This window comes from Numida meleagris, chromosome 5, assembly GCF_002078875.1.
Source record: "Numida meleagris isolate 19003 breed g44 Domestic line chromosome 5, NumMel1.0, whole genome shotgun sequence".
Lineage (NCBI taxonomy): Eukaryota > Metazoa > Chordata > Aves > Galliformes > Numididae > Numida > Numida meleagris.
In genome coordinates this window covers 49,330,599-49,355,390 of record NC_034413.1, presented here as the reverse complement: position 1 = coordinate 49,355,390, position 24,792 = coordinate 49,330,599, and the positions used below count along the sequence as shown (strand labels likewise).

The 24,792-nt window shown below is 40.2% G+C and overlaps 1 protein-coding gene across 1 annotated transcript in view; it reads right to left on the bottom strand.

Annotated features, from left to right (window-relative positions):
- The window catches only part of LOC110400102 (titin-like), a 243,014-nt gene that overhangs the window by 3,323 nt on the left and 214,899 nt on the right, over positions 1-24,792 (bottom strand). Inside the window, exons 228-256 of the mRNA XM_021399719.1 lie at positions 24,109-24,396; positions 23,722-24,021; positions 23,309-23,611; positions 22,844-23,149; positions 20,981-22,747; positions 20,588-20,884; positions 19,923-20,210; positions 19,530-19,829; positions 17,365-19,431; positions 16,965-17,267; positions 16,578-16,883; positions 16,192-16,482; positions 15,762-16,061; positions 15,351-15,656; positions 14,802-15,107; positions 14,419-14,700; positions 13,152-13,745; positions 12,761-13,048; positions 12,346-12,645; positions 11,610-11,912; positions 11,015-11,317; positions 10,320-10,904; positions 9,864-10,169; positions 9,472-9,771; positions 8,664-9,239; positions 8,261-8,566; positions 7,576-8,169; positions 1,262-7,447; positions 86-379 (exon numbers count right to left, since the gene is read on the bottom strand). Of these exons, the coding sequence (XP_021255394.1) occupies positions 86-379; positions 1,262-7,447; positions 7,576-8,169; positions 8,261-8,566; positions 8,664-9,239; positions 9,472-9,771; positions 9,864-10,169; positions 10,320-10,904; positions 11,015-11,317; positions 11,610-11,912; positions 12,346-12,645; positions 12,761-13,048; positions 13,152-13,745; positions 14,419-14,700; positions 14,802-15,107; positions 15,351-15,656; positions 15,762-16,061; positions 16,192-16,482; positions 16,578-16,883; positions 16,965-17,267; positions 17,365-19,431; positions 19,530-19,829; positions 19,923-20,210; positions 20,588-20,884; positions 20,981-22,747; positions 22,844-23,149; positions 23,309-23,611; positions 23,722-24,021; positions 24,109-24,396 (18,945 nt within the window). The remainder of the gene's footprint in view (positions 1-85; positions 380-1,261; positions 7,448-7,575; positions 8,170-8,260; positions 8,567-8,663; positions 9,240-9,471; positions 9,772-9,863; positions 10,170-10,319; positions 10,905-11,014; positions 11,318-11,609; positions 11,913-12,345; positions 12,646-12,760; positions 13,049-13,151; positions 13,746-14,418; positions 14,701-14,801; positions 15,108-15,350; positions 15,657-15,761; positions 16,062-16,191; positions 16,483-16,577; positions 16,884-16,964; positions 17,268-17,364; positions 19,432-19,529; positions 19,830-19,922; positions 20,211-20,587; positions 20,885-20,980; positions 22,748-22,843; positions 23,150-23,308; positions 23,612-23,721; positions 24,022-24,108; positions 24,397-24,792) is intronic.

Genomic DNA, 24,792 nt, shown 5'->3' with positions numbered 1-24,792 from the left:
AGCCCTTGTAACATGCAGCAGGTTTACTCTAAGGCTATTTCAGAATATTCAAAGTACTAACTCTACCAGTAATTGTGTTGCTCACCTCTTACACCTGATTTAAGCATCTTACTAGTTGAACTTTCCAGTTGAGACATACTAGATTTCCCCATAATACTGCTGGAGCTCATCTCTACAAAGGATTCTTTCATGGAGGACATGCTTTTGGCAGACATGCTTGCAAATTTCATTTCAGTCATGCTGCTACTGCTGAAACTGCTGAATGAAGCCTCTTGTTTAGAAGAAGCCATTTGAAAGGATTGAGAAGAAAAACTTTCGTGCATGCTTGCGTCGCCACTTGTCTTCAATACTACCTCTTTTGGAGGTTCTTCAATTAGAGCTGAGGAGCATCGCAAACATAGAAGGAAAAACCAATAACATCACATTAACTAAGGAAGTCATGCAGTCTATCTGGTTAATTTCACATAAATGAAAAGACAGCTTAGTTTGCTTTCAATGGAAAACTGCAGGGGGAATATAATTGTGTAAAGTCTTTTGATTCAAGATGTCCATGTTAGAAACACTAATTTTGAAAAGAAACAAGTAGGAAATAGAACAGTTATGAGTATGTATTGGATTGAAGGAAAGACGTACTTAAGAAGAAAGAGATTGTCAACAGACTATTGCCTATTGTTAGAATTAGAAATTGTATGTTCATATTTGTTGAAGTTGTGAAATGTTTTCAAGTTCTTAACAAGTATCGTACTGCAGGCTCTATACCTCACTCCATGCTTCTGTAATTATCAAAGAGAGCAGAAGTGATCAGCTCCTGCAGCTTTCCTTTAAGCCCAAGCACAGTCATCCAAGCAAATCACAGTAACCCCTTGGTGCTAGGAATGTCCTTGTACAGACAATAGCATCTTAAATCTGTTCCATTTATGGCTAAGTTACCATAACGGTTTTCAACTGCAGAATTATTTTTTTCATTGGAAGAGATTCTGTTCCTAAATCAGGAAAAAGTGCTTGCCAGCACCAAGGTCTTAGCCTAGAAGAAATGTTCACAGCTTTCTGTTAACATTCATCTATGGATATAAAAGAAAGAGCATCTGCATTTCTAATGGTCTTTATTTTTAGTTTTGTAGATATATAAGTATATATAATAAATTTGTTAAAGTACCTGTATCAGCCTTACCCGTGGCTTTTATCAAAAGTTATGTTAGTAGACATACAACAGCAAAAAGACCCAATTAATCTCAACACAAGATGCGGAAAATGAACTTACGGAATACAGTCAAAGACGCTGTAGCAGAGCATTGCCCATGGTAATTTTTAGCCCTAACTGTGTATTTTCCAGTGTCACTCACTGCAGCATTTCGAATCTCAAGAGAATAAATGTTTTTAGAGCGAGCCACTCTCATGTGTGATGAAACAGCAATCTGTGGAGGACATAACTGTTTCATTAAGAACATTCTTTGAAGAATTCTAAGTAAGTCTTCAAGTAAACATTTTAGACAAATACTTACAGGTTGATTATTCCTAAGCCATTCGATTTCGGGAGAAGGATCGCCAGAAACTTCACAGGTGAACAACACATCTTGTCCTTCATTGACATTTTGAGACTTAGGCTGCATGATAAATGCTGGTTCATTTGAGTGCTCTTTAGAAAAGGTAAGAACATACTGGCATTTAGTAATGCCTTCGTCGGTTTTACCTTCGCAGGTGAGTATACCTTCATCTTTATTACTAGCCTTTTTGATAGTTAGTGTGTGATCACTTCCAGAAACGCCATATCTGTAATCATCTGAATTTCTTAGCTCCATTCCATTTAGCACCCATTTTACTTCAGAGGCACCAGGAATGTTGGCTTTCAAGGTCACTTTCTGTCCTTCAGACACTGTCATTTGAGTCGAAGAAGCTCTAATTTCTGCTTTCAATTGTTTGACATCTTCAGTAACGATTGACTTTTTAATGACTTCTTGAATTGCTGCTTTTTCTTCAGTTGCCACTGATGACTTCTTCTGGGTAGAAACTGTAAGTACTTCGTCTCCTTTCTCAACTGATTTATGAGTTTCAGACACGCTTCTTACCTGGGAATGGATATTTTTAAATACTTGGCCACTAAACTGGAAGTTAGTTTTTGAAATACCTCCTTCTCCGATAATTTCACAAGTATATTCTCCTTTGTCAGATTCTGTGAGGTCATGGATTTTGAGCTCGTATGTGCCATCTGCTGCATAATGAAACTTGAAATGATGGTCTTCTTTCAGTTTTTTGCCGTCCTTATACCAAGCCACTTCTCTGACACTTAAAACACTACTTTCAACTGCGCAGGATAACTTCACCTTATCTCCAAGGGTTTCTGCTTTCAGCTGCTCTTTTATCTTTGGAGGAGAAGCAGTTGGTAATTGTACTTTCTCTACTGGCGCTGTTTTGTCTCCAGGTGGTGACTTTGCTTTTGGGGGGGTACTGATGGGTTCGGGAGATTTCACTCGTTTAGGAGACTTAACTGGCTCTGGAGACTTTACATGAGGCTCAGGAGATTTGATTCTTGGAGGTGATGTAATTGCTTTTTCAGGAATTCTTTTTCTTTGAACGGTCAAAGTAAAGTGCGCTTCCTGTCTTCCTTCAGAGTTTTCCACCACAACAGTGTAACTTCCTTCGTCTGAAATCTGGACTAAAGAAATTTCAAAAGTAGATTTGTACTGTGTCCGTGTTACTTGGAAGCGCCTGGAAGAAACAATAGGTTGACCCGCACGGACCCATGTTATTGTTGGTGCTGGTTCACCGTCAACATCACAGGAAAATCTTGCAGTCTCGCCTTCAGAAACTGTGATTGACCGTGGTTTTGTAAGGATTGTTGCTGGCAGAGTGCTCTTAAATGCCTTATGTACAGTTCTTTCTTCCAATGATTTTTCTTCAGATGCAGTGATTTTTTCTTCGGAAGAAGCATGGTGTTCATATGATAAAAGTGACTCTCTTGTTGCTGACACTTCTGATTTGACCTCTCTTACTGAGGAACTTGCTTCTGTAGCAGATGCTTTCTTAAATGAAGAGACTGCATATGCCTCTGTTTTTGTCAGGTCAGGTAAAATTGACCTTGGTACTTCTTCATCTCTCCGCTGGGAAGAGTATGTAGTGTAATCTCCTCCAGTAACATCTAAAGTTGCATAATCAGAACATTCTCCTTTGTAGTTTGTGCATACAGCCCTGTACGTTCCACTGTCATCAATATGACAGTCGAGAATCTCTAGTGTTAATACCCCGCTGGTATTAGAGAAATGTATCTTACTGCTCTCCTGGAGCTCAATACCATTGTGGTACCACTTCACTTCAGCAGTTGGTTTTGACTGGACATTTAGAATGAACCTGGTGTTATGGCCACATGGCACACGGTGTGAACGCATTCTCAGGGTGATGCGAGGAGCATGGTCAAGGGTGAAAGGCTGCTGAGTTAGAACTTCGTATTTCCTTTCCATAGTTTTCTGTGTTTTCAAAGCAGATTTCATGGACTCATAGCGAGAAAAAATATCAAATCTTGCCATCCTTTCAAACCGAGAGAGCGATCTTTCCGTAGAAACCGGGCTAGGTGAACGTGGTCGAGTTCTCTCTGGTGTTGGGGATCTTCTTTCGCTTTCTTCGGGAGGTCGAGAACGGGGTCTAATTAATTCAGATACAGGGCGCATCAACTCAATGTAAGTTGGAGAAAGGGATCTTCTTCTCCTTAGTAATCTAGAGGGAGGTGAAAATTCTCTGTGAACATGTTGCACCATTTCTATTTCTTCTTCTTCTTCTGATGTGACCTCAGTTATTTCTCTTTCCCTCCTTCTCCTAAGTCTGCTCTTTTCCTCCTCTGCCATGTATTCCAGCTCACTCTTGTATTCAGAGAGTCGTTGAGTAGTGCCAACAGGACGGAGCAATTCTTCATCCTCTCTTTCAGCCATTATTCTTTGTTTTTGTTTGGGGGGTCTGTAGGCAGCCCTGTCATAGCGCTGACGAAGCTCTGCATAGCTTGCACTTGTGTCAGCTTTAGTTGGGATATGGTAGCTTGAATACCTCAGCTCTCTCTTTCTTTCCTCCTCTGAATGGACCTGTGCTCCTGCAGTAGAATACCGAAGCGCAGACAGTTCAAAGCGTGGGGGGCTTCTACTTGGTGGGGAAGCAGAAAAACCTAGCTCAAGCTCTTCTTCAAGGCGCAGTCTTTCCTCTTCAGTTCTCTTCATGGCTAAATAGTCCTCAATAGGCAGGAGTAATTCCTCGTCAGATAAATCACCAAGTGATCGCCTCCTTGGTCTGTAGTAAAATTCATAATCTGGAGACGGTGTACGCCGACGTGCTGGTCTCACAGTTTCAAGATCATCTTGTGTTAGCTTCGGTATGCGCCATTTAGGCTTATACTGATCAGAAATGCGTGGCAGTGGCATCACATAGAACTGCTCCCACCTGGAAAGACGTATGCGTTTCTGGCGTTTCTGAACAGTTCTCTCAAGTTTTCCTGGCATTTCATACTGGTCTCGCAGCCTCTTGTACCATTTCATATCTGACAGAGGCACAAAGTGTTTAATGGTCTGATCTTCCTCAAGAGTAGTGCGCACATGTTTGCGAGGCTCTGGAACCTCATATGGCATACGAAGTTTTCTTTCTTCCTTCTTTTCTTCTTTCTTAATTTCATATTCACCTTTGACAGTCTTAGTGCTGACAGCTGGTTTATATAAGATAGCAGCTTCCCTGAGAGCTTCTTGTGCAGTTTGTGTCAATGGAACAGCTTCAACGCCAGAAAGGATCTCTGCCATTCTTAAGGTCTTGTCAATTTGCCTCTGTACATGCTTCTCCCGCTCTTCTTCAGTTTTGTACTCACGCTTGACATATTTTAAGCGTTCAACTTTTAGGTAAGCCTGGCAGCTTGTAGATCCAGCACTGTTTGTAGCAGTAACTCTGTAATAACCACTGTCTTCTGGTAAAGTATCTCTAATATGCAAAGCATAGTAATCTAAACCTTCATGAATTATATCAAAGTTGGGACCAAAGGATAGAGGCTGACCGTCTTTTTCCCATGTCAGAGTTGGTTTTGGTATACCAGATACCCTGATCTCAAAACTGACATTTTGGCCTTCTTGGCATTCAGCATTTGCAAGCAGTCTTTTAAACATAGGCCTCAGTGTAGTATCTGCTGGAGGTGGATGTGGAATCACAGTCAGCTTAGCTTTGCAGCTGTCTTCCCCGTATTTATTGCGCGCTACAATACTGTATTCAGCATCATCTTCTTCAGTGACTTTATTGATGATAAGTTGGTAAAGACCTTTGTCTGATTCAAAAGTATACTTATCGTCATCACCAGGTTTGATTTTCTGGCCCGATTTGAACCATGTTAAACGAGGTTCTGGGTGGACTGTAATAGTTACACCAAACCTGACATTTTCTCCAACGTATGCAGTGCGATTATACAAAGGCAAAGTAAATTCTGGTGGACGCTCTAGGAGTCTCATTGTATCAACCCGGCGTTTCACTTTCCTAACAGCTCTACATCTGTAATGCTCTGACATTTCTCTCACACCTTTAACAAAAAGTTCTGCGTAAGAGCTGTCTTCACCATAGTCATTTATAACCTTGCATCTGTAGGTCCCATCATCTGATTTAGAAACATCTTTGACATACATGGTTGCCACACCTTCTTCATAACTGATTTCATATTTCTCATTGTTTTCTAGTTGCCTCATACCAAAGTACCAGGTGACTTGTGTGGACTGATCATAGTTTTCAATCCTGCACACGTATTTGGCATGCCCTCCTTCTTCTGTAGCAGCATGGCTTATCTGCCCAGCAATAGGACCAATGTCTATTGGAGCAACTTTAACTTTAGCCACTGTTACACCCTTCTGAGATCTAATTGCACCTCCACAGGAAATGCGGGCTACTGACACAACCGTGTTCCACTCCTTCTTTACTAGAGTGTGGTAGTAACGCCTGTGTCTTAAGGTCTTGATGGTTTTAGTGCTGGTCTTCTCCGTTTTCTGTTTAAGCCACGTGTGATTAAGTGCTTCCGCAGCTGTCATTCGAGCTTTTCTTTCCTTTACTAACAGGCGATCGATGAAGTCCATGGCCTCAATGCTTATGTCTTTGAATGCTTCATCATCAAAATTGTATTCAGCATTTAGAATATTTTCAATAACTTGTTGGTTTGTTTCAGCAATGAAAGGATTAATGCCGCTGAGAAGTATGTATGTTAGAGCACCAACAGACCACATGTCAGTTGCTGTGCTGACCAAATCATGGTGATGTACTTCAGGGGCATAATATTCTGGAGAAGTGAACTGGAGTCTAAAGCTATCTCCAGGCTTCAATTGTCTGGCTTGACCAAATTCAACAATTTTAACTACAGAGCTCCTTCTTGTGAAATAAATAATATTGTCTGGTTTGATATCAAAATGTCCAATGCTGTGGCGATGTAAAAATTCTAGTGCATCACAGACCTGGCGTACATAACTTACTATTTCTCTTTCATTCAGTTCGAATGATGCTGTGCTGATTCTTTCAAAGATGTCAACTCCTGAAATGAATTCAAAGATCATGACCAATTCCTCTAGGCTCTCAAATGATTCATGAAGATACAGGATATTTCGGTGCCTAGCAATGTTTAGAATAGAAATTTCCTTCTTTACCAAAACTTGATCAGCACCTTTTACTTTGACAAACTTAGCCAGGTAAGTCTTCTTTGAAACTGCCTCAACACAGCGGTGTGTAATGCCAAACTGCCCACGTCCAAGCTCTTCTGCAATCATGTATTTGTCATAGAGTTCCTTTGTAGAATAGTGAGCAGCTTTAGCTGTGGTAACTTCTCTGGTCTCATCAACCTGTTCATCATAGTTCATTACTCTAGTCTTATCTTCCTTTGTTATAATTGGATCAGTAGGTTCAGAAGGCTGGCTTTGACCGAACTTGTTCTCTGCAATTACACGGAACTGATAGGTGGTCTTGCCAAACAGGTTCACCACTGTGTATCGTGTATCACGAGCTTGTGCAACACGAATCCATCTCTCTGCTGTAGTAGCACGTTTCTCAATAATGTAGTTTATGATCCTGCTCCCACCATCAGTAGCTGGTTCAATCCAGGTTAAGTTGACTGAATCCCTTGAAATATCAGTTACTTTCAAACCTCTTGGTGGATCAGGCACATCAGCCACATCTAATTCAACTGTTTTTTGATCAATTCCAAATCTGTTTTTGGCACAAACAATGTAAAAACCTGCATCTTTTCTGTCAACGCCATTTGGGAAAACAAGAGATGTGAACGATCGTGTAACAATGACTTGGTAATGTCCATTAGTGTCAATGAGATCTTGTCCCTTCTGCCATGTGATCACGGGGGGAGGCTTGCCACTGAATGGGATCTTGATGCTCACTACTTCCCCTCGGAGGGCGTGAACGGCTCCCATACCTTCCAGGTTTTTGGGCAAGTGAATCTTTGCAGGAACTGGGAAGAAAAGAAGAAGAAAAAAGCAAAAGCAACACATGAGCAAAAACACCTGAGAAGAGCACCAATAATCTAAATGCTCAAAATCTAAAGAGAATCTGTCCTGGGAATCAAGACCCTTCATTTACCTTCAACATCCAAAGAGGCAGTGCCAGACACCGATCCTCCTTGATTGGTAGCTCTAACTTGATATACTGTGGCGTCATCATCTGTTACATTTGTAATGATTAGCTGGTGATATCCACCCTTGAATTCCTGTATTTTTATCTTTTCACCATCTGGCATGATTTCTTTGCCCTGCCTGTACCATTTGACAATTGGTTTAGGATGACCGGTGACTTTGCAGACAAATGTGGCGTTAGCTTGAAATTTCACATTCAGATTTCTTAGTTCTTCCTTGAAATGTGGAGCTTGAATTGGTACATCAGATTTTGGAATGACTGGTTGTGATACTTCACTCCACTCGCTTTCACCACCTAGATTTTCACATTTTACACGGAACTCATATTCAAGACCTTCAATAAGATCTTTCACAGAGTATACTGTTTCACGAATTTCATCTGTTGTTACAGAAATCCATTTATTTTGTTTCTTCTCACGCTTCTCAAGATAGTAAGTTCTAATCTTTGCACCTCCATCACTCACAGGTGGCTTCCATGAGACAACACAAGAATCTTTTGTGATAGCACTTGCTACTGGCTGACCAGGTTGTCCTGGTTTTTCTGTAAAGAATAAAAAGATTGAAAAGTTGAAGTGAACTTGCCTTAGTAATTGCGGGGGCATACAGAACTGTATATTTTGGTGTGCGCTTACCAAAAGGAGGCTTCATAACGACAACTGATGAGACTTCTAGTGCTTCACTAATTCCATATGTATTCTGAGCAGAAACACGGAAATAATAGCCTGCGTTTTCAGTTAGATTAACAATTCTACAAGTCGTGCCTGAAATGCTTGAAGATACAAGTTCCCATTCTGCTCCTTCCTTGGCTTCACGTTTCTCTATGATATAATTTGTTATCATAGCACCTCCATCATCCTCTGGTGGTTTCCAGCTAATCACCACAGAGTTCTTCAGTACAGACTCTATAACGATTGGCCCTTCTGGTTTATCTGGCTTATCTGTAAAAATAGAAAGCAGCATCTCTTTAGTTCTTCCTTTTGCCACTCAATATTTTAGAAAATATTCCTCAAACATACTGAAAATAAAATTATTTACCTTGTATTTCCACATTAAGTACAGTGTCAACTGTTCCAAACGTGTTACTGAGTTGCACTTTGTACTTCCCAGCATGAGTCTTGTGCTGGACATTCTTAATAGCAAGATGAGTATAATGTTCTGTGTTCTCAATAGTAACGGATTCTGATCCTCTCAGAGGTTTGTTGCCATGGAACCAAGTTATGGCTGGTACTGGTCGGCCAATATACATGACGTGAAGGCGGAGGGTGCCACCAGCACCAGCATAGTATTTCTCTTTCAGTGGGAAGCCAGGGTGGAACTGAGGAGGAGCCTGCAACAATAGCTTGCCACTAGTTTCAATTTCTCCAACATCATTAGTAGCCATACAAGTGTAGAGACCTTCATCCTCTTGCTCATCTGTTAATACTGTCAGTGTATGGTTGCGTCCATCGGATGACATTTTGTATTTTCGGCTTTGCACCAATTCTTTGCCAAAGCGGTACCATTTAATATCAGGAAGAGGTCTCCCAACAATCTGGCATGTCAGCTGAGCTGCTTCACCCAGTTTAGTTGTAACATCCTGCATTTCTTTTCTTATGGCAGGTGCTTCTCCAGCTAAAAGAAAGAAAATTTAAAAATAATGATGATTGCTATGAAATATTCCTCTATTAATATGTTACTGAAATATAATCTTCGTTTACGCTTGCGCCTCTTTCATTTGGACTGTGCTTTAGGACAGTCATGTTGGGAAATAATTTGTAAAGTACATTAAATGTGTCACTTGTGTTTATGACACACAAGATCACAGCAATATTGCAGCAAATATGACAGTGTATTTTTTGCTTACATGTTAATTTAGTTTTCACTGCCATAGCAGTCCTTCGAGGTCTACTGAGGCCAGTCTGATTTTCTGCAAAAACACGGAATTCATATTCTGTAGCCTCCAGTAAACCTCCTACTGTAAACTGTCTGTCCTTGATGAGTTCTTTATTGCATTTTTTCCAGGTGCTTTCTCCAGACTGTCGATATTCAACCCAGTAGCCAAGGATCTCTTTGCCACCATCGCTTTCAGGTCGTTCCCATTCTATTGTAACGCTGTCCTTAGATATCGAAGTGATCTCAATTTCACCAGGTTGGCTTGGTTTGTCTGAAAATTGCAAGATATACAGAAATTAAATTCCTTTCTGAATGTTACTAAATTGTTCTTCACAAGATCTATTAATGCAAACATTTTCTTACCAAATGGATCCTTGCATACAACTGGTTCAGAAGCAGGACTTGCTTCACTTTCACCAATTTCATTTTGAGCAACAACACGGAACTGATATTCAGCATCGGGAACAAGTCCTGTGACAGTGTACATTGTAGTAGTGATCTGCGTTTTGTTATGCCGGACCCATTTTTCTGTAGATGTCTCTTTACGTTCAATGTAGTAGCCAGTTACACGAGAACCACCATCATCTTTAGGTCTGGACCAGGACAAGTTAACTGAACTCTTTGTGACATCAAGCACTTCAGGCGGGTTGTTTGGAGGCTCTGGAGGATCTGATAATAATAACAACATGATTAATAGAAATAATGCCACAGCATTCAAATATTTGCACATACTATTGCCTGTTTAGAAGCACAATGTAGTAAGTAAACAGTAGTAATTAAAAAAAAATCATTTAAAAAAAATCTAAAATGGGGACTTACTCAGAGGTGTCTTTGGTACGGCTGGTTCTTCAGATTTGAGAGATTTGCTAATGCCAAAATGATTTTCCGCAGAAACACGGAAGTGATATTCCACATTTTCTTTTAGACCTTTCACTACCAGTGATGTCCCTTTCACTCTAGAATCAACAGTGTACCAGGCAGTCTTTGGTACTTCTCGTCTCTCAACAATATAACCTAGTATATCTGCACCACCATCATCTGTAGGAGGTCTCCAGCTTACTCTGACAGAACGAGCTTGAATATCATCATACTCAAGAGGCCCTTCTGGTGGATTTGGAATGCCAATCACTCTGACTTTAATATATACAGCTTTTTTGCCACACTTGTTTTCGAGTGCCAGATCGTAGGTGCCAGAATCTTCTCTTTCTGCGTCTTTGATTACAAGTTCTGTGTGAGTTTCAGAAGTTGCAATCATGGCCCTCTTGCTGATGTCATGTCCTTCTTTCGTCCATTTGCATACCGGGATGGGCTTACCCTTAATGGGTATTGTAAGCCTGATGACTCCACCTTGTCTCACCATGAGACCTTCCTGGTATTTTTCATCAAGTTCATAGTCAGGATATTCTGTAAAGAAAATGAACATCTCAGGCTATGTGTGTTTTACAGGTAAATACTTTAGCTAAATACTTCTTTAGGATCGCTTTCAATAGGAGTTAAGACTTGAAGTGTCTTACCAAGCATTTCTGTTATTTTGACTGTTCCTGGCACTTCAGCAGGTTCTCCTGGCCCACCAGCATTACAGGCTAGCACGCGGAATCTGTACTCTGCACCTTGCGGTAGATGTGTCAAAGTGTATTCACGAATCTTGGTGGGAGTGGTATTGCATTTGGTCCATTCAAACTGATCTACCTTCTGCATCTCAATTAAGTAGCCGGTGACTTTAGAGCCACCTTCATCTTCTGGTGGACTCCAAGCAAGAGAGACAGATGTTCTTGTAGTGTCAGTGACCCTTGGATTCTGAGGTTTACCTGGAGGAGCTGGAAGAGAAGACCATATGAGGGCTCAGTGAGATCTTCTTTATGAACATTTAAAACACATAATTACGTTAGCATGTAATGCTAACTTCCGGCATACTATCTGTATGAAGTCATTATAGGATTTATACAGGGAAATTTGAAATAAAAGATTTTCACTAATGTTTTTCTCGGTTTCTTCCAGTCAGAATCTCCCCTGCTGCAGATAAATTTCCAAATTACCAAAATGAGTGAGTTTCAGCAGGATCATTCCATTCTGCCATAATATGCTTAGTCTATATAGGAAATTACTTACCAATTGGATCCCTGGCAACAACAGACTTGGAAGGACGGCTAGGTTTCCCAGGACCTCTTGCATTGATTGCTGTGATGCGGTGTTCATATTCTAATCCTTCAACCAACCCAGTGGAACGGTAACGAGTCATAGTGACTGGAACTTTATTTGCACGAATCCATCTATCTGCTCTAATTTCTTTGCGTTCCACAATATAACCAGTAATCTGTGAGTCACCATCATCATCTGGAGGATGCCAAGTTAATGTCATACCGTCTCGAGAGACATCAAACACTTCTGGAGTGCCAGGAGGGCCAGGGATACCTGTAAAAAGAAAGCACAGAATTAGTGAAGAAAGCATCACATAATTTTACGCAGAGAAATATGCAACATACTATGAATGATAATGTAGTATCAACATCGTATCAAAATTTTTTTTATCAAAAAATATCAAAGTACTTTACAAACTAGGCCAATGAAATAATCCTGCTTTTGTAACGAGTAAAGCAATTTTTCAAGGCTAATAGTAGATCTGAGCATAAAGTCCATGCTTACTGTTCATGTTCTCTGCAGTGCATTTACAGTAACTAAATAAGTTTATGGATGGTGTTTTTCCCCAGTAACATATGAAGACTACTGTGTACTATAACGTATCCTATTATTTGGCAAAATAAGGTAGCAACATTTAGAAAATATTACACGTGTGGCTACATAAGCCATGTAAATATATATATTTTATTCTTGAAGGTAGACTTACGAATTCTGCTCTTGCATTCTATAATCTCAGACTGCAGGTAAGATCCAATTCCAAAGCGGTTTGTAGCAGCCACACGGAACACATATTCTGCACCTTCAACAAGCCTGGTGAACTTATATGTTGTTCTGGTTACTGACTCTGAAACTGGCAGCCATCCAGGACGGTGAGCATCACGCTGCTCTACCACATAGCCACTAAGTGTAGCTCCACCATCCAGCTCAGGTGGCTCCCAGGAGATGGTTACATAATTTGAATCAATTTCATCAATTCGGATAGGTCCAACAGGTGGTCCAGGTTTGTCTATGAAAAATAAAATTAAAGGCCAAAAAATAACGTTGAGAGAAAGAATCATACCGGTGGTAGCAAAGTTCAGACAAAGATCACAGACAATTATTTTCCTAAGTTAAGTTCTTACCAAGGATTATAACTTTTATTGTATCAGTAACTGTTCCAGTTGTGTTCTTCAGTTCAAGCGTATACTCTCCGGTGTCATGAATGGTGGTCTCACGCACCATCAGTTTAGCCATTTTGGCAACAGTCTCCATTTTGATGCGTTCTGACTCTTTTAGTTTAGAACCAGCCAAGAACCAAGATGCAGCTGGAGGTGGCCGTCCTTCAATTGGAATAGCTAACTCAATGGGCTTGCCAGCAGGTACATGAATTGTCTTCTGAGGTATTCCAGCAAGGTCAATTGTTGGCAGAACTAAGAAAAGTAAAAAATATTGATATTTTCAATATCCATTTTATAAGTATCGCATTCATTTGGTGTCAGTTTCACCCTGTTATTTTTAGCAGTAGCTACTTACCTTTTTGGTCCTGTACTGTCACTGCTGTGACAATCTCTCGTGGTTCTGAAACACCCTTCTGATTCTGTGCTCTGACCCTGAACAAGTATTGTTCGCCTTCATTGAGAGAGATAATTGTATGTTCATAGATGGTAGGCTTTACTGTCACTACTTTCAACCATCTTTCTGTTCCAGCTTTGCTGGCCTCAATAACATAGCCAGTCAATCTGCTGCCACCATCATGCGCTGGTTTCTCCCAAGCAAGGGTAACAGTTGATTTGGTGGTGTCAATCACTTCAAGTTTTTGTGGTACCACAGGTACATCAGATACTAATACTGCATCAGATGTTTCACAAGCTTCACCAATGCCATAAATATTTTCTGGCAGTACTCTGAAATAATACAAAGCTCCTTCTAGAAGTCCAGTAACCCTATAAAATGTCTTGCTGCATTTGGTAGTGACAGTCTTGTAAGCTCTCATGGAAGCTTCACGTTTCTCAATTATATAATTGCTGACTGGGGCTCCACCATCAATGGTTGGAATATCCCAAGTAAGTGTTGCAGAATCTTTTGATACTTCCTTAATTCTCACTGCAGCTGGTGGCCCAGGTGTATCTAAACCAAAAAGAAAGTAATATATCATTTTTTTTCTTTTGGATCCTTTCCTCTGATTGAGTTCTGAATTAAAACAAAACAAAACAAAACAACAAACAAATAAACAAACAGCAGTAGGATTTCATTTGTAACTGGGATTGTTTAGTCTGGAGAAGAGAAGGCTTATGGGAGACCTTATTGCTCTCTACAACAACATGAAAGGATGTTGTAGTGAAGTAGGAATTGGACTCTTGTTCTGGATAACAGCGACAGAATGAGAGGCAATGGCTTTAAATTGTGCGAGGGGAGGCTCAAGATGAATATTAGGAAAAATTTCTTCCCGGAAATGTGGTAATGCATTGGAACAGGCTGCCCAGGGAGTGGTGGAGTCACTGTCCCTGGAGGTTTTCAAGAAAAAGGTAGTCGTGGCACTTAGGGACATGGTTTAGTGGGCATGGTGGTGATGGGCTGGTGGTTGGACTAGATGACTTCAGTGGTCTTTTCCCACCTTAATGATTCTATGATTCTAGCACAGCTTTAGAACTTCATATTTTCCTGTATTTCTTTGACTTCCCAAACATTCTCATGCTGTTTAAAACTGCAGACTTCCTTTGGAAATGACTGAATTTCTTACTCCTGAATAACATCCACCATGAGTAGTCTAATAATTATCTATAATAGCAGTAGTACTTACCATACACTTTTACAGAAATAGTCGCTGATTTTTTTCCTGATTGATTTTCAGCTTCAATGACATACTTTCCAGCATCGTACCGATTAACTTTATCCACAATAAGTAGAGTGTAGCTGTCTGTAGTATCAATAATACCTCGACTTACAAGGTCAATACCCTGCTTGCTCCATGTGATTACAGGAGCAGGTCTGCCAGACACAGAGACCATTAGACGCAGGGAACCACCGGCTCTCACTGTTACTGTTTTCCTCAGGTCATCAGCAAGCTCAAGCTCAGGTTTTTCTGATGAAGGGTGCAAGAAACATGAAATGAATTAATCTTTTAGTAGTTTTAAAAGAAAATACAATTATTCTTTAAAATATACACTGAATTTTTCAAATTACCTATTCTTTCCACAGGTTCAATTTCTGCTGATGATTCACTAAATTCACTCATACCATTCACATTTGTAGCAGCAACTCTAAATTGGTATTTCTGGGCTGTTTTAAGACCAGTTACGGTGAACTCAGCATTCCTCAGAGTGGGAGTCGTATGTGGTCGGTACCACTGTTCAGTACCTTCTTCCTTCATTTCAAGAATGTAGCCTAGGATGTCAGCACCGCCATCATATGTGGGCTTTGACCACGCTAAACTTATGCTATGCACAGTAGTGTCCACAACTCTTGGAGCTGAAGGTGCTGCAGGAGTATCTTTGAAAAAGAAGAAAATACATTTCACATTGGTTAAGGGAACATTTTACAGTTAAAAATAATTTATTAACAGTAAATGCTGGGAAATGTGTTTAAAATGAACTACAACTGCTTCTAAATTTTTTCAAATACTGTTTAGTTCAGTGAGTTCCAATGTCTTTCCAAGTATCCTAGTTGAAGTGTGAATTTGGGTTTATGCTCCATTATTCAATGTTAAAATATATTTTAAATGTGGCAACTTACATGATGGTTCTTTGCATAACATGTATTGTGAAGCTTCACTAGGCTCACTGTTCCCAGCAGCATTCACTGCAGTGACACGGAACTGGTACTGACAACCTTCCATAAGACTAGTAACTTTCAGTCTGGTATCATAAATAGTGTAATCTCTGTTCACTCGTGTCCAGCGCAGACTTTTCCTTTCACGTTTGTCTACAAGATAGTCCTTAATCTCACTGCCACCATCTGATTCTGGTTTTGTCCACTGAATGATGATGTGTTCCTTGCCAACACTCACTTCTTCAGGAGTACCAGGCTGTGTTGGGATAGCTGTTGGTTTTAAAAAATGTGGGGAAAAAAATTGTTTTACAAATTGTTTACCTTTGACAAACATTACACACAATCTGACACAGAATGGAAGGTAGTAACACTCACTGAAAGCATTCCTGGCAATGACAGGTTCTGTTTCAAGTGGAACACCTGGCCCGTATTTGTTGACACCTCTGACACGGAAGATGTACTCGTTATTTTTAATAAGTTTTGTTACCACGCATGATAATGTCTGGCATTCAGCCTCAACAATAACCCAGTGAAGTCTGCTGGTTTCGCGCCTTTCTACTATGTAGTGAGTGATTTGTGCACCTCCATCCTCCTCAGGAATATTCCACGCCAGAGTGCACTTCTCTTCAGTTATTCTGCTAACTGTGATTTTTCCTGCGCATGGACCTGGTGAATCTGGGTGGAGGTAGAAATAGGTGTTATTATTAGCAGCTAAGGAAAATTTTCTCTCCCTTATTTATACATTGACACTGGTGCTTTTTTTTTAATATATATTAAGCACGAATATTAATCATGGAATACATACCAAGCACTTTGACAAGAACGGAAATTTGCTTTGTCCCACTGGCATTTTTCACTGTTAGAGTATATTTTCCACTATCACTTCTGTCGCAGAACTTGATAATTGCAATGGCTCGTTTGCTGGTGTATTGCAGAGATATCTTTTCACATAGGTCCAATTCCTTATCGCCTTTGGACCAGAAGACTTTTGGTTCTGGTTTCCCACCAATGGCTGCATCAAGAACAAGATCAGATCCAGCCCTAATGGTCACAACCTCTCCCTGCAATCTGGCATCGAGTTCAGCCTTTGGTGGTGCTGTCACAGGAAAAAAAGAGATTAAAATCGAATTACATTATGGTATTAAAAATGGAACTTGATGTATTTAGTTGTTCCAAATGAATATTTCTTACAGTATTCATCTTTGCAAATAACAGCACCAGTTGATTCAGATCCTTTGCTAATCACACCAGCTGCATTCTTTGCTAGTACACGGAATTCATATGCTTCATCTTCACCAAGAGCTGTCACTGTAAAGAAATTTTCTGAGACTATGGTATAATTGCATTTCAGCCAGCGTCCATCACCAGATTCATTATATGGTTTTCGCTCTATAATATATCCAATAACTTTACTTCCACCATCATAAAGTGGTGGTGACCATCTCAGGGACACCGTAGATCTGGTGACATCTGTTACTTCTGGCCTTCCTGGTGGATCTGGAGGAATAAAACAGAAAATGAGAAATGCAATTCTACTTTAACTTAATTAACAAAACAACTATTGAAAGTAACACTTACCAACTGGATTTTGAGCCACTACAGGTCTGGAAGCTTCACTAGCTTTGCTAACACCTGCAGCATTTAGAGCATAGGTTCTGAACTGATATTCTAGGCCTTCCACCAACCCAGTGATTTTGAAGTTGCATTCACAGCATGGCACTTTGTTTTCCTTCACCCAAAGGATGGTGTTGCGCTCTTTCTTTTCAACCCAGTATCCGATGACTTTGCTGCCTCCATCGTGGTAGGGTTCCTCCCAGCGAATTGCCATGGCATTTGCAGACACAGAATAGACTTCTGGCCTTGAAGGTGGGCTTGGTGGGACTAAGCACAAATGGGAGGTGGGGAAGAATATTAGTTATTACAAATACTTACAGCAGTCAGAGGAAAACAACAGCTTTATAAAAGAAGTTTAACTTACCAAATGGATGTTCTGCTACTACAGTTTTTGATTCAAGGGGTTTGCTGACTCCAAATCTGTTTTCTGAGCTTACTCGAAAACTGTACTCCTGGTATTTTGTGAGACGGGTGACTTTGATCTGTGTACGTTTTACACTCGAATTTACGAGCTGCCATGCTGTTGTGCCAGATTCACGTTTCTCTACAATGTAGTTTGTAATGTCACTGCCACCATCATCTTCAGGTTCTTTCCAGGTCAACATACAGGATTCAGCAGAGACAGATGATATTTCTATTGGGCCAGTGACTGGACCTGGCCTTCCTATGACTACCACTGTGACAGTAAATGTTTTCACACCAGCAGTGTTTTCAAGTGTGAGGTAGTATTTTCCAGAGTCACCTCTCATACTGTCCTTTACAGTTAGTGTGGTTCTGTCTTTTGTTGTCTTGATGGTAACTCTCTCAGTTTCCTTCAGCCTCATCTCCTCAAGTTTCCATGTCACTTTTGGAGCTGGGCGGCCACTAATTGGTATATCAATAGTAAAGGTGCTTCCAGCCTTGCATGTTATGAGTTGTCTACTTATTTCACTGAGGTCTGCTGTTGGTTCAATCTGTGGCTCTTTAATAATAACAGAAGAGAAAGCTTCTCTCGGCTCACTGTAGCCAGCATCATTCTTTGCCTTGACCCGGAACTCATATTCAGTGTTCTCCACAAGGCCTTCAACAGTGAAAGTAAGTTGCTTGGTTTGACCAGCCGGAATCCACTTGTCAGATCCTTTTTGTTTCATTTCAAGAAGGTATCCAGTAACACGACTACCACCATCATGGTCAGGTTTAAGCCAAGCTAAAACTACAGAAGATTTGGTAGTATCAACAATATCTAGTCTCTTAGGTGGAGCAGGTTCTTCAGTGGCTACAATTGGTTCTGTCAACTCACAAGGTTCACCTACGCCATATTCATTTTCTGCTGACACTCGGTAGTAGTATGGGACACCTTCTGCCAGATCAGTGACCTTAAATATTTGTCGAGTGCATTTTGAACTCACCACTTGCCAGCTACGACGGCTTGCTTCCCGTTTCTCCACAATGTAGTGATGGATACGTGAACCTCCATCCAGAACAGGAGCATCCCACATTAAAGTAATAGATCCTCGGGTCACATCCTTAAATGTAATAGGACCAGGTGGACCAGGAGTGTCCAAAACCTTGACAGTAAATGCAATTGACTTACTTCCACTGTTGTTTTCCACAGTAAAGACGTATTTGCCAGCATCATTTCTATTGCATTCCTCCACAGTCAATGTGCTGAATGAGTCAGTTGTTTGAATGTCAGCACGCAAGCTAAGATTTGCATCTGCTTTGGACCACACAGCAGTAGGAACAGGTCTTCCAGAGAAGGCAATAAATAGGCGAATACTTGCACCTGCTCTTACAATGTGAGTCTGCTTGAAGTTTGCATCAATATCAATTTCAGGTGCAGAAAGCCTGTCTACAGTTTGGACTGAAGCAGGAACTTCACAGCTTTCTCCTTTGCCAGCACCATTGACTGCACTAACTCTGAATTTATAGTGTTCTCCTGCCTCCAGATCAACTACGGTATATTTAGTAGCAAGAACAGTCTCTGCATTGACTTTCTGCCATGTTTCTAGATCAGCTTTGCACATCTCAATAATGTACCCAATTATTTCCATACCACCATCAAAAACTGGTTTGGTCCACTCTAAGCTTACACTAGTCTTTGATGTATCTGTCACTCTTACAACATTAGGTGCACTAGGTGGGCTGACTGGTTCTCTGCATTTAATTAGCTTAGAAACGTCACTTGGAGGTCCAACTCCTGCAGCATTTTCAGCCATGACATGGAATTCATATTCATTGCCTTCAATAAGGCCAGTTACTCTGTATCTGTTCTCAGCAATGGGCCTCTTGCTGGTCACTTTAACCCAGCGCATGCTCTTCTTTTCTCTCCTTTCTAGAATATACTCATTTATCTCACTTCCACCATCTGATTTTGGTCTTGCCCATGTCAGAGTGATACTGTCTCCTGTTATGTTGGTGGGCTCTGGAGTTCCTGGGGCATCAGGAAGAGCTAAAAGGAAAAAAAAAAGGAAAAGAAAAGAAAAATGTAATTAGAAATAGAAGATGGTAACTCTACAGTTATTTCCACAGAATGAGACGGAAACTTACTGTAAGGTATTTGTGCTACAACTGGATCAGACTCCAATGGTCTGCCAACTCCAAATTTGTTTACTGCAGAGACACGGAACTGGTACTCATTGCCTTTAATTAATTTAAGTGCAGTGTAGCTGCAAGCTTCACACTTGTCTTCAACTAATGCCCATGCAATCCTGCTGGTTTCACGCTTTTCAATGATGTAGTGGGAAATGGAAGCACAACCATCATTAGCAGGAGGCTCCCACCATAATGTCATTTTTTCTCCAGTGACGTTTGTGAATCGTATTGGTCCACCAACTTTTCCTGGTGTGTCTGCAAAATAAAAGGTTTGGAATTGTAATTTTCTGGCACTTAGACTAAAAAAACTAGTATAAAAAATCATACTGAAAGTGTTTGGTGCGATACCTTGTATTCTGAATGTAATATCTTCTCGTTTAGTGCCCGATGCATTTTTGGCTTCTACTGTGTAAACTCCACGATGATCCCGGGTAGCATCTCTAATGAAGATTGTGCTATATCCAATACCTGTAGTTATTTCTATACTCATTGTTTTTTCAATCTCCTTGCCGTCCTTAAACCATGTCACTTTAGGTACTGGACGTCCTTCGATTAAAGCTTTAAGTCTAATGCTCTCTCCAGCTTTAACAGTTAGGCCTTCAAAGTGCTCAGGTCCAAATTCAATTGTTGGAGCAACTGAAAAAGGAAAATATAAATCAATTCCGATACAGCTAAGTATTTTTTTCTGATAGCCTTTTCAACTCAGTAATTATAAAAGATTTTTATATACAGAATTATGAACTGTAAACTTATTTTTCCTGTTAGCACACACTGCAACATATTACAACAGGTGAAAAATATTAATGTATGTTATAACTCTAATGTAGCAGTGATTACATATGTCTGTCAGATTTTGGTCTTCCATTTAGCTCCTCCTACCCTGGAGCAAAACCAGAAATGATTCTGAGTGGAGTGGAAGGGCAGTCATACGCTTCTCCCCCCTGTGACCTTCCACCTTCCAGGAAGTCTATTTGGCTCCAGTACCCAAACACAATTATATTAAGAAATCTTACTGTTTTCATCTCTGGTCATGATATAGCCTGATGACTGTGAAGGTGGGCTGATGGTACCAACAGCATTTCTTGCAAGCACTCTGAATTCGTATCGATCGCCTGGACTGAGTCCTGTAACTGTATATTGGCATTCACTGACATCAGTAAAGTTACATCTGAGCCACCGGTCTTCACTTCCTTGCCGCTTCTCAATACTGTAGGCCACAATCTTACTGCCTCCGTCACGCAGTGGGGGGGTCCATTTAAGAGTGACTGTTTCCCTGGTGACATCAATGTAATCGGGAGTACCAGGTGGATCTGAAAGAGGGAAAAAATAATGAAGAATTATTTTTATTACTGTTCGCAATAATCTACAACACTAGAATTTTCTCGGGTGACTGGTCATTCACTCACCTACTGGAGAGACTGCCAAAGTAAACTTGCTTGGCTCACTAGCTCGGCTTAGACCAGCAGTGTTTTCTGCATATACTTGGAACTGGTAATCCAGACCCTCAACTAATCCAGTAATCCTGTATTCTCTGCTAGATATTAATGCAACATTAACCTTTTGCCACAAAATACTGTTTCTCTCCTTCTTTTCAACATGGTAGCCAATGATCTCTGAACCGCCATCATAAGCAGGAGCATCCCAAGCTATGGTCATTCCATCAGCAGTTACATTGTATACAACAGGCTTGCCTGGGGCACCTGGTGTTCTGAATTGATGCTTTGCCACAACATCTGCTGAGACAAGAGGTGGGCTTACTCCATATCTGTTTTCCGCACGGACTCTAAACTGATATTCAGTGTCTTTAACAAGGTTTGGTACTTTGAAAGTTGTTCTAGCAGCACTCGAGCACACCAGCTTCCAGTTCATTTGAGAAGTTTCTCTTTTCTCAATACTGTAGCCAGTAATTTCTCCTCCCCCATCATCTTCAGGAGCTTCCCATGACAAAACTACACTATCTGCTTTGACTTCGTCTAGTCTTAAGGGTCCTTTCGGCTTAGATGGTGGACCAAGAGTGATGACAGTGATTGTAAATGTTTTTCTGCAGACAACATTATCAAGAATCAAAGTATATTTGCCACCATGCTCCTTTTTCACATTCTTGATACTTAAGGTTATCTTGTTTTCAGTTTTCTTGAAACGAAGCTGTTCAGTTTCTTTAAGAGGGAGGTTGTCCTTCAGCCAGCTCATTGATGGCTTAGGTTTACCTTTATAAGGCAATTCAATATGTAGGTTATGCCCAATTCGTACAGTGATTTGACCTCCAGGAATGTCAGAAAGGTCAGCTTCAGGTGTTATTATATGTTCTTTTACTGTAATGGGTCCAACAGTAACACCATCACTCATGCCTTTTTCATTTTTTGCAAAGACTCTGAATTCCATGACAGACAGCTCTTTAAGTTTTTCAACTTCAAATTCACAGCTCTTGCTTGTGCCTGCATATATCCATTCCTTTTCATCCTGCAGTTTCTTTTCAATAACGTAGTCTGATATAATGCTACCACCATCATAGTCAGGTTTGCTCCAATGCAATTTAACAGAAGTTTTTGTAGAATCTTTCATGGCAAGGTCTTTTATAGGTCCTGGTATGTCCGCAGCTTTCACTGGTTCAGATGTCTCACAAGGCTCACCAAGTCCAATTTCATTTTCAGCAAGAACACGGAAGAAGAACGCAGTCTTTTCTGACAGGTTAGTTAGCTTAAAGGTAGTTTGAGAACACTTTGTTGTTACAGTTGACCAGGCCCTCTTTGTAGCATCTCTTTTTTCAACAACATAATTTGTTATTTCAGAACCACCATTAATGAGAGGTGGCTCCCATACCAGCGTAACTGTGCCACGAGAAACATGCTTGAGCTGTAGCTTCTGGCAGGCAGATGGTGTGTCAAGTACCTTCACATTCACAAATGATGATTTGGGTTCTCCAACTCCATTTTCAATTGTAAGAACATACTTTCCTGTATCATTTCGGGTAACTTGAGGAATAGAAAGTAATGTAGATGATTCTGTGTTCTGGATGATATATTTTTCATCAGTCTCAAGATTTTTGTCACCCTTTCTCCATGTGACAGTTGGAGGAGGTCTACCTTTGAATGGAATCATTATTTCCACATCTTCACCTGCTTTAGCAATGATAGAGGTCCGAAGGGCAACATCCAGATCAATCTCTGGTGCCACTGTGGAAACAGATAAAAATGAATATTGCATATTTGGAATGTAAAATAAAAAATTCTCTGAAAAATTAACAGAAAAGTTACTGAAAGGTACAGTACCGAGAATATCTTTAGCTTGAACAGGTTCTGTCATTTCAATAGGCTCTCCTTGTCCAGCACAATTTATAGCAGACACGCGGAAATAATAATTAACGCTTGGCTGAAGATGGGATACAACATACTCAGTTGTTCTCACTTCTCCCTTAGAGCTGACTATAGTCCATTCTTGCTCTTCACCTTCCTTTTTCTCAACCACATAGCTGGTAATCGGACTTCCTCCATCATAAGCAGGTTTAATCCAGCCAAGGGTGACAGATGTCTTAGTTGTATCCACAACCTTCAATTTTGTTGGTGAGCCTGGCTTATCTGTAAGTGATAGTTTAAGAAAAGAAAATCAGAAGCCATACATACAAATAATCATAAAAAGGAATAAAATCTCTTGCAGTTACATTGGTGCAAGCCATCTTAATTGCTTGTTGCCTATTGATCTCTAAACAATTAGACATACTGCACATTTTCTCTTACCAACAGGATCTACGGCTTTGTAGAAGTCAGAAGCTTCACAGAATGGACCTTGTCCAGCTGCATTGACAGCACAAACTCGGAAATGATATTCACTGTTTTCAGTCAGACCTGTTACTTTCTGTCTGGTGTCACGAATGGTTTCCTTAGTAACCTTGAACCAGCTAAGACTCTTCTTGTCACGCTTCTCAAGAAAATATCCTGATATTTCGCTACCTCCATCGACAGTGGGCCTACTCCAGACAACAGTCATAGAATTCTTGGTTATCATTGTGACTTCTGGTACACCAGGTGGTCCAGGTGCAACTAAATTAAAAAAATATATATATATATATATTAATGTCAGTAGATGAATACTATGTACAAATATCACATAGGATGATTCAGTTCCATTTGTGATTTTATATGGTTCTTACCAAATGAGTTTTTGGCTATAACTGGTTCAGACTCCAAGGAATCACCAACTCCAAACTTGTTCACACCACGGACACGGAACACATATTCATTTCCTTTGATAAGTTTTGTTGTAGTTATAATACACCCCTCCTGTTTCTCAGAAACTAAAGACCATACAACACGACTTGTCTCTCGCTTTTCAACAACATAGTGTGTTACAGGTGCACCGCCATCATCTGCTGGAGGGTCCCACATTATTGTAATCTTTTCAGCAGTGACTGTCTTAAACTGTATTGGTCCAGTTGGGGGTCCGGGTTTGTCTGTATAAAGTGCAAGAAATAAGGTGTTAAGAATTTTTTAATAGATTATTGTTTAACAGTATTACACAGTAATTTCTCAAGACATACCGAGTATCTGTACTCTAACATGGGCTGATGCTGAACCCATGGCATTCTTCAATTTTAGTTCGTAGGTGCCGCTGTTGAGTCGGGTTGCATCCTTGATGAGTATAGAAGCAAATTCTGTTGTGTTCTCAACAGACAGTAGTGAACTGGTTTGCAGCTCATTGCCATTTTTGAACCATTCAATTGTTGGTATAGGCTTTCCTGAGATGCCTAGTTTTAGCTTAATAGAAGTTCCTGCTTTGTATTTCACTACTTCCGTATATTCTGGTGGCACATCAATTTCAGGTGCACCTTAAAAAAAAATGAGAATAAAAATGCAGTTTAGACTTGACTTTAATAAAAATAGCAATACCTTTTCTAAGCTAACAGTTAGAAGCATTTTATAAATACCAACTAAAGCTAGCATGAGTAACTTGAACCAGAAACCTGGAATGAGTTAGAACTACCTCTACAAAAAAAAGGCAACAACATATTATAAATATCATCACTTTGTCCATGGGGCATGGGCTTACTTCTGTTGCTAAAAAGAATAAAAATGCCACAACTTAAAAAATGCAGATACAGTCAAAGATGCTAATTACAGTCATGCTCAAAAAGCTCACAATCATTCAAGTTTATTAAATCAATCAAGATAAATTAGCTTTCCTTATTAAAAAGGCTATGGTTCTACAAAACAGTGCTGCCTTT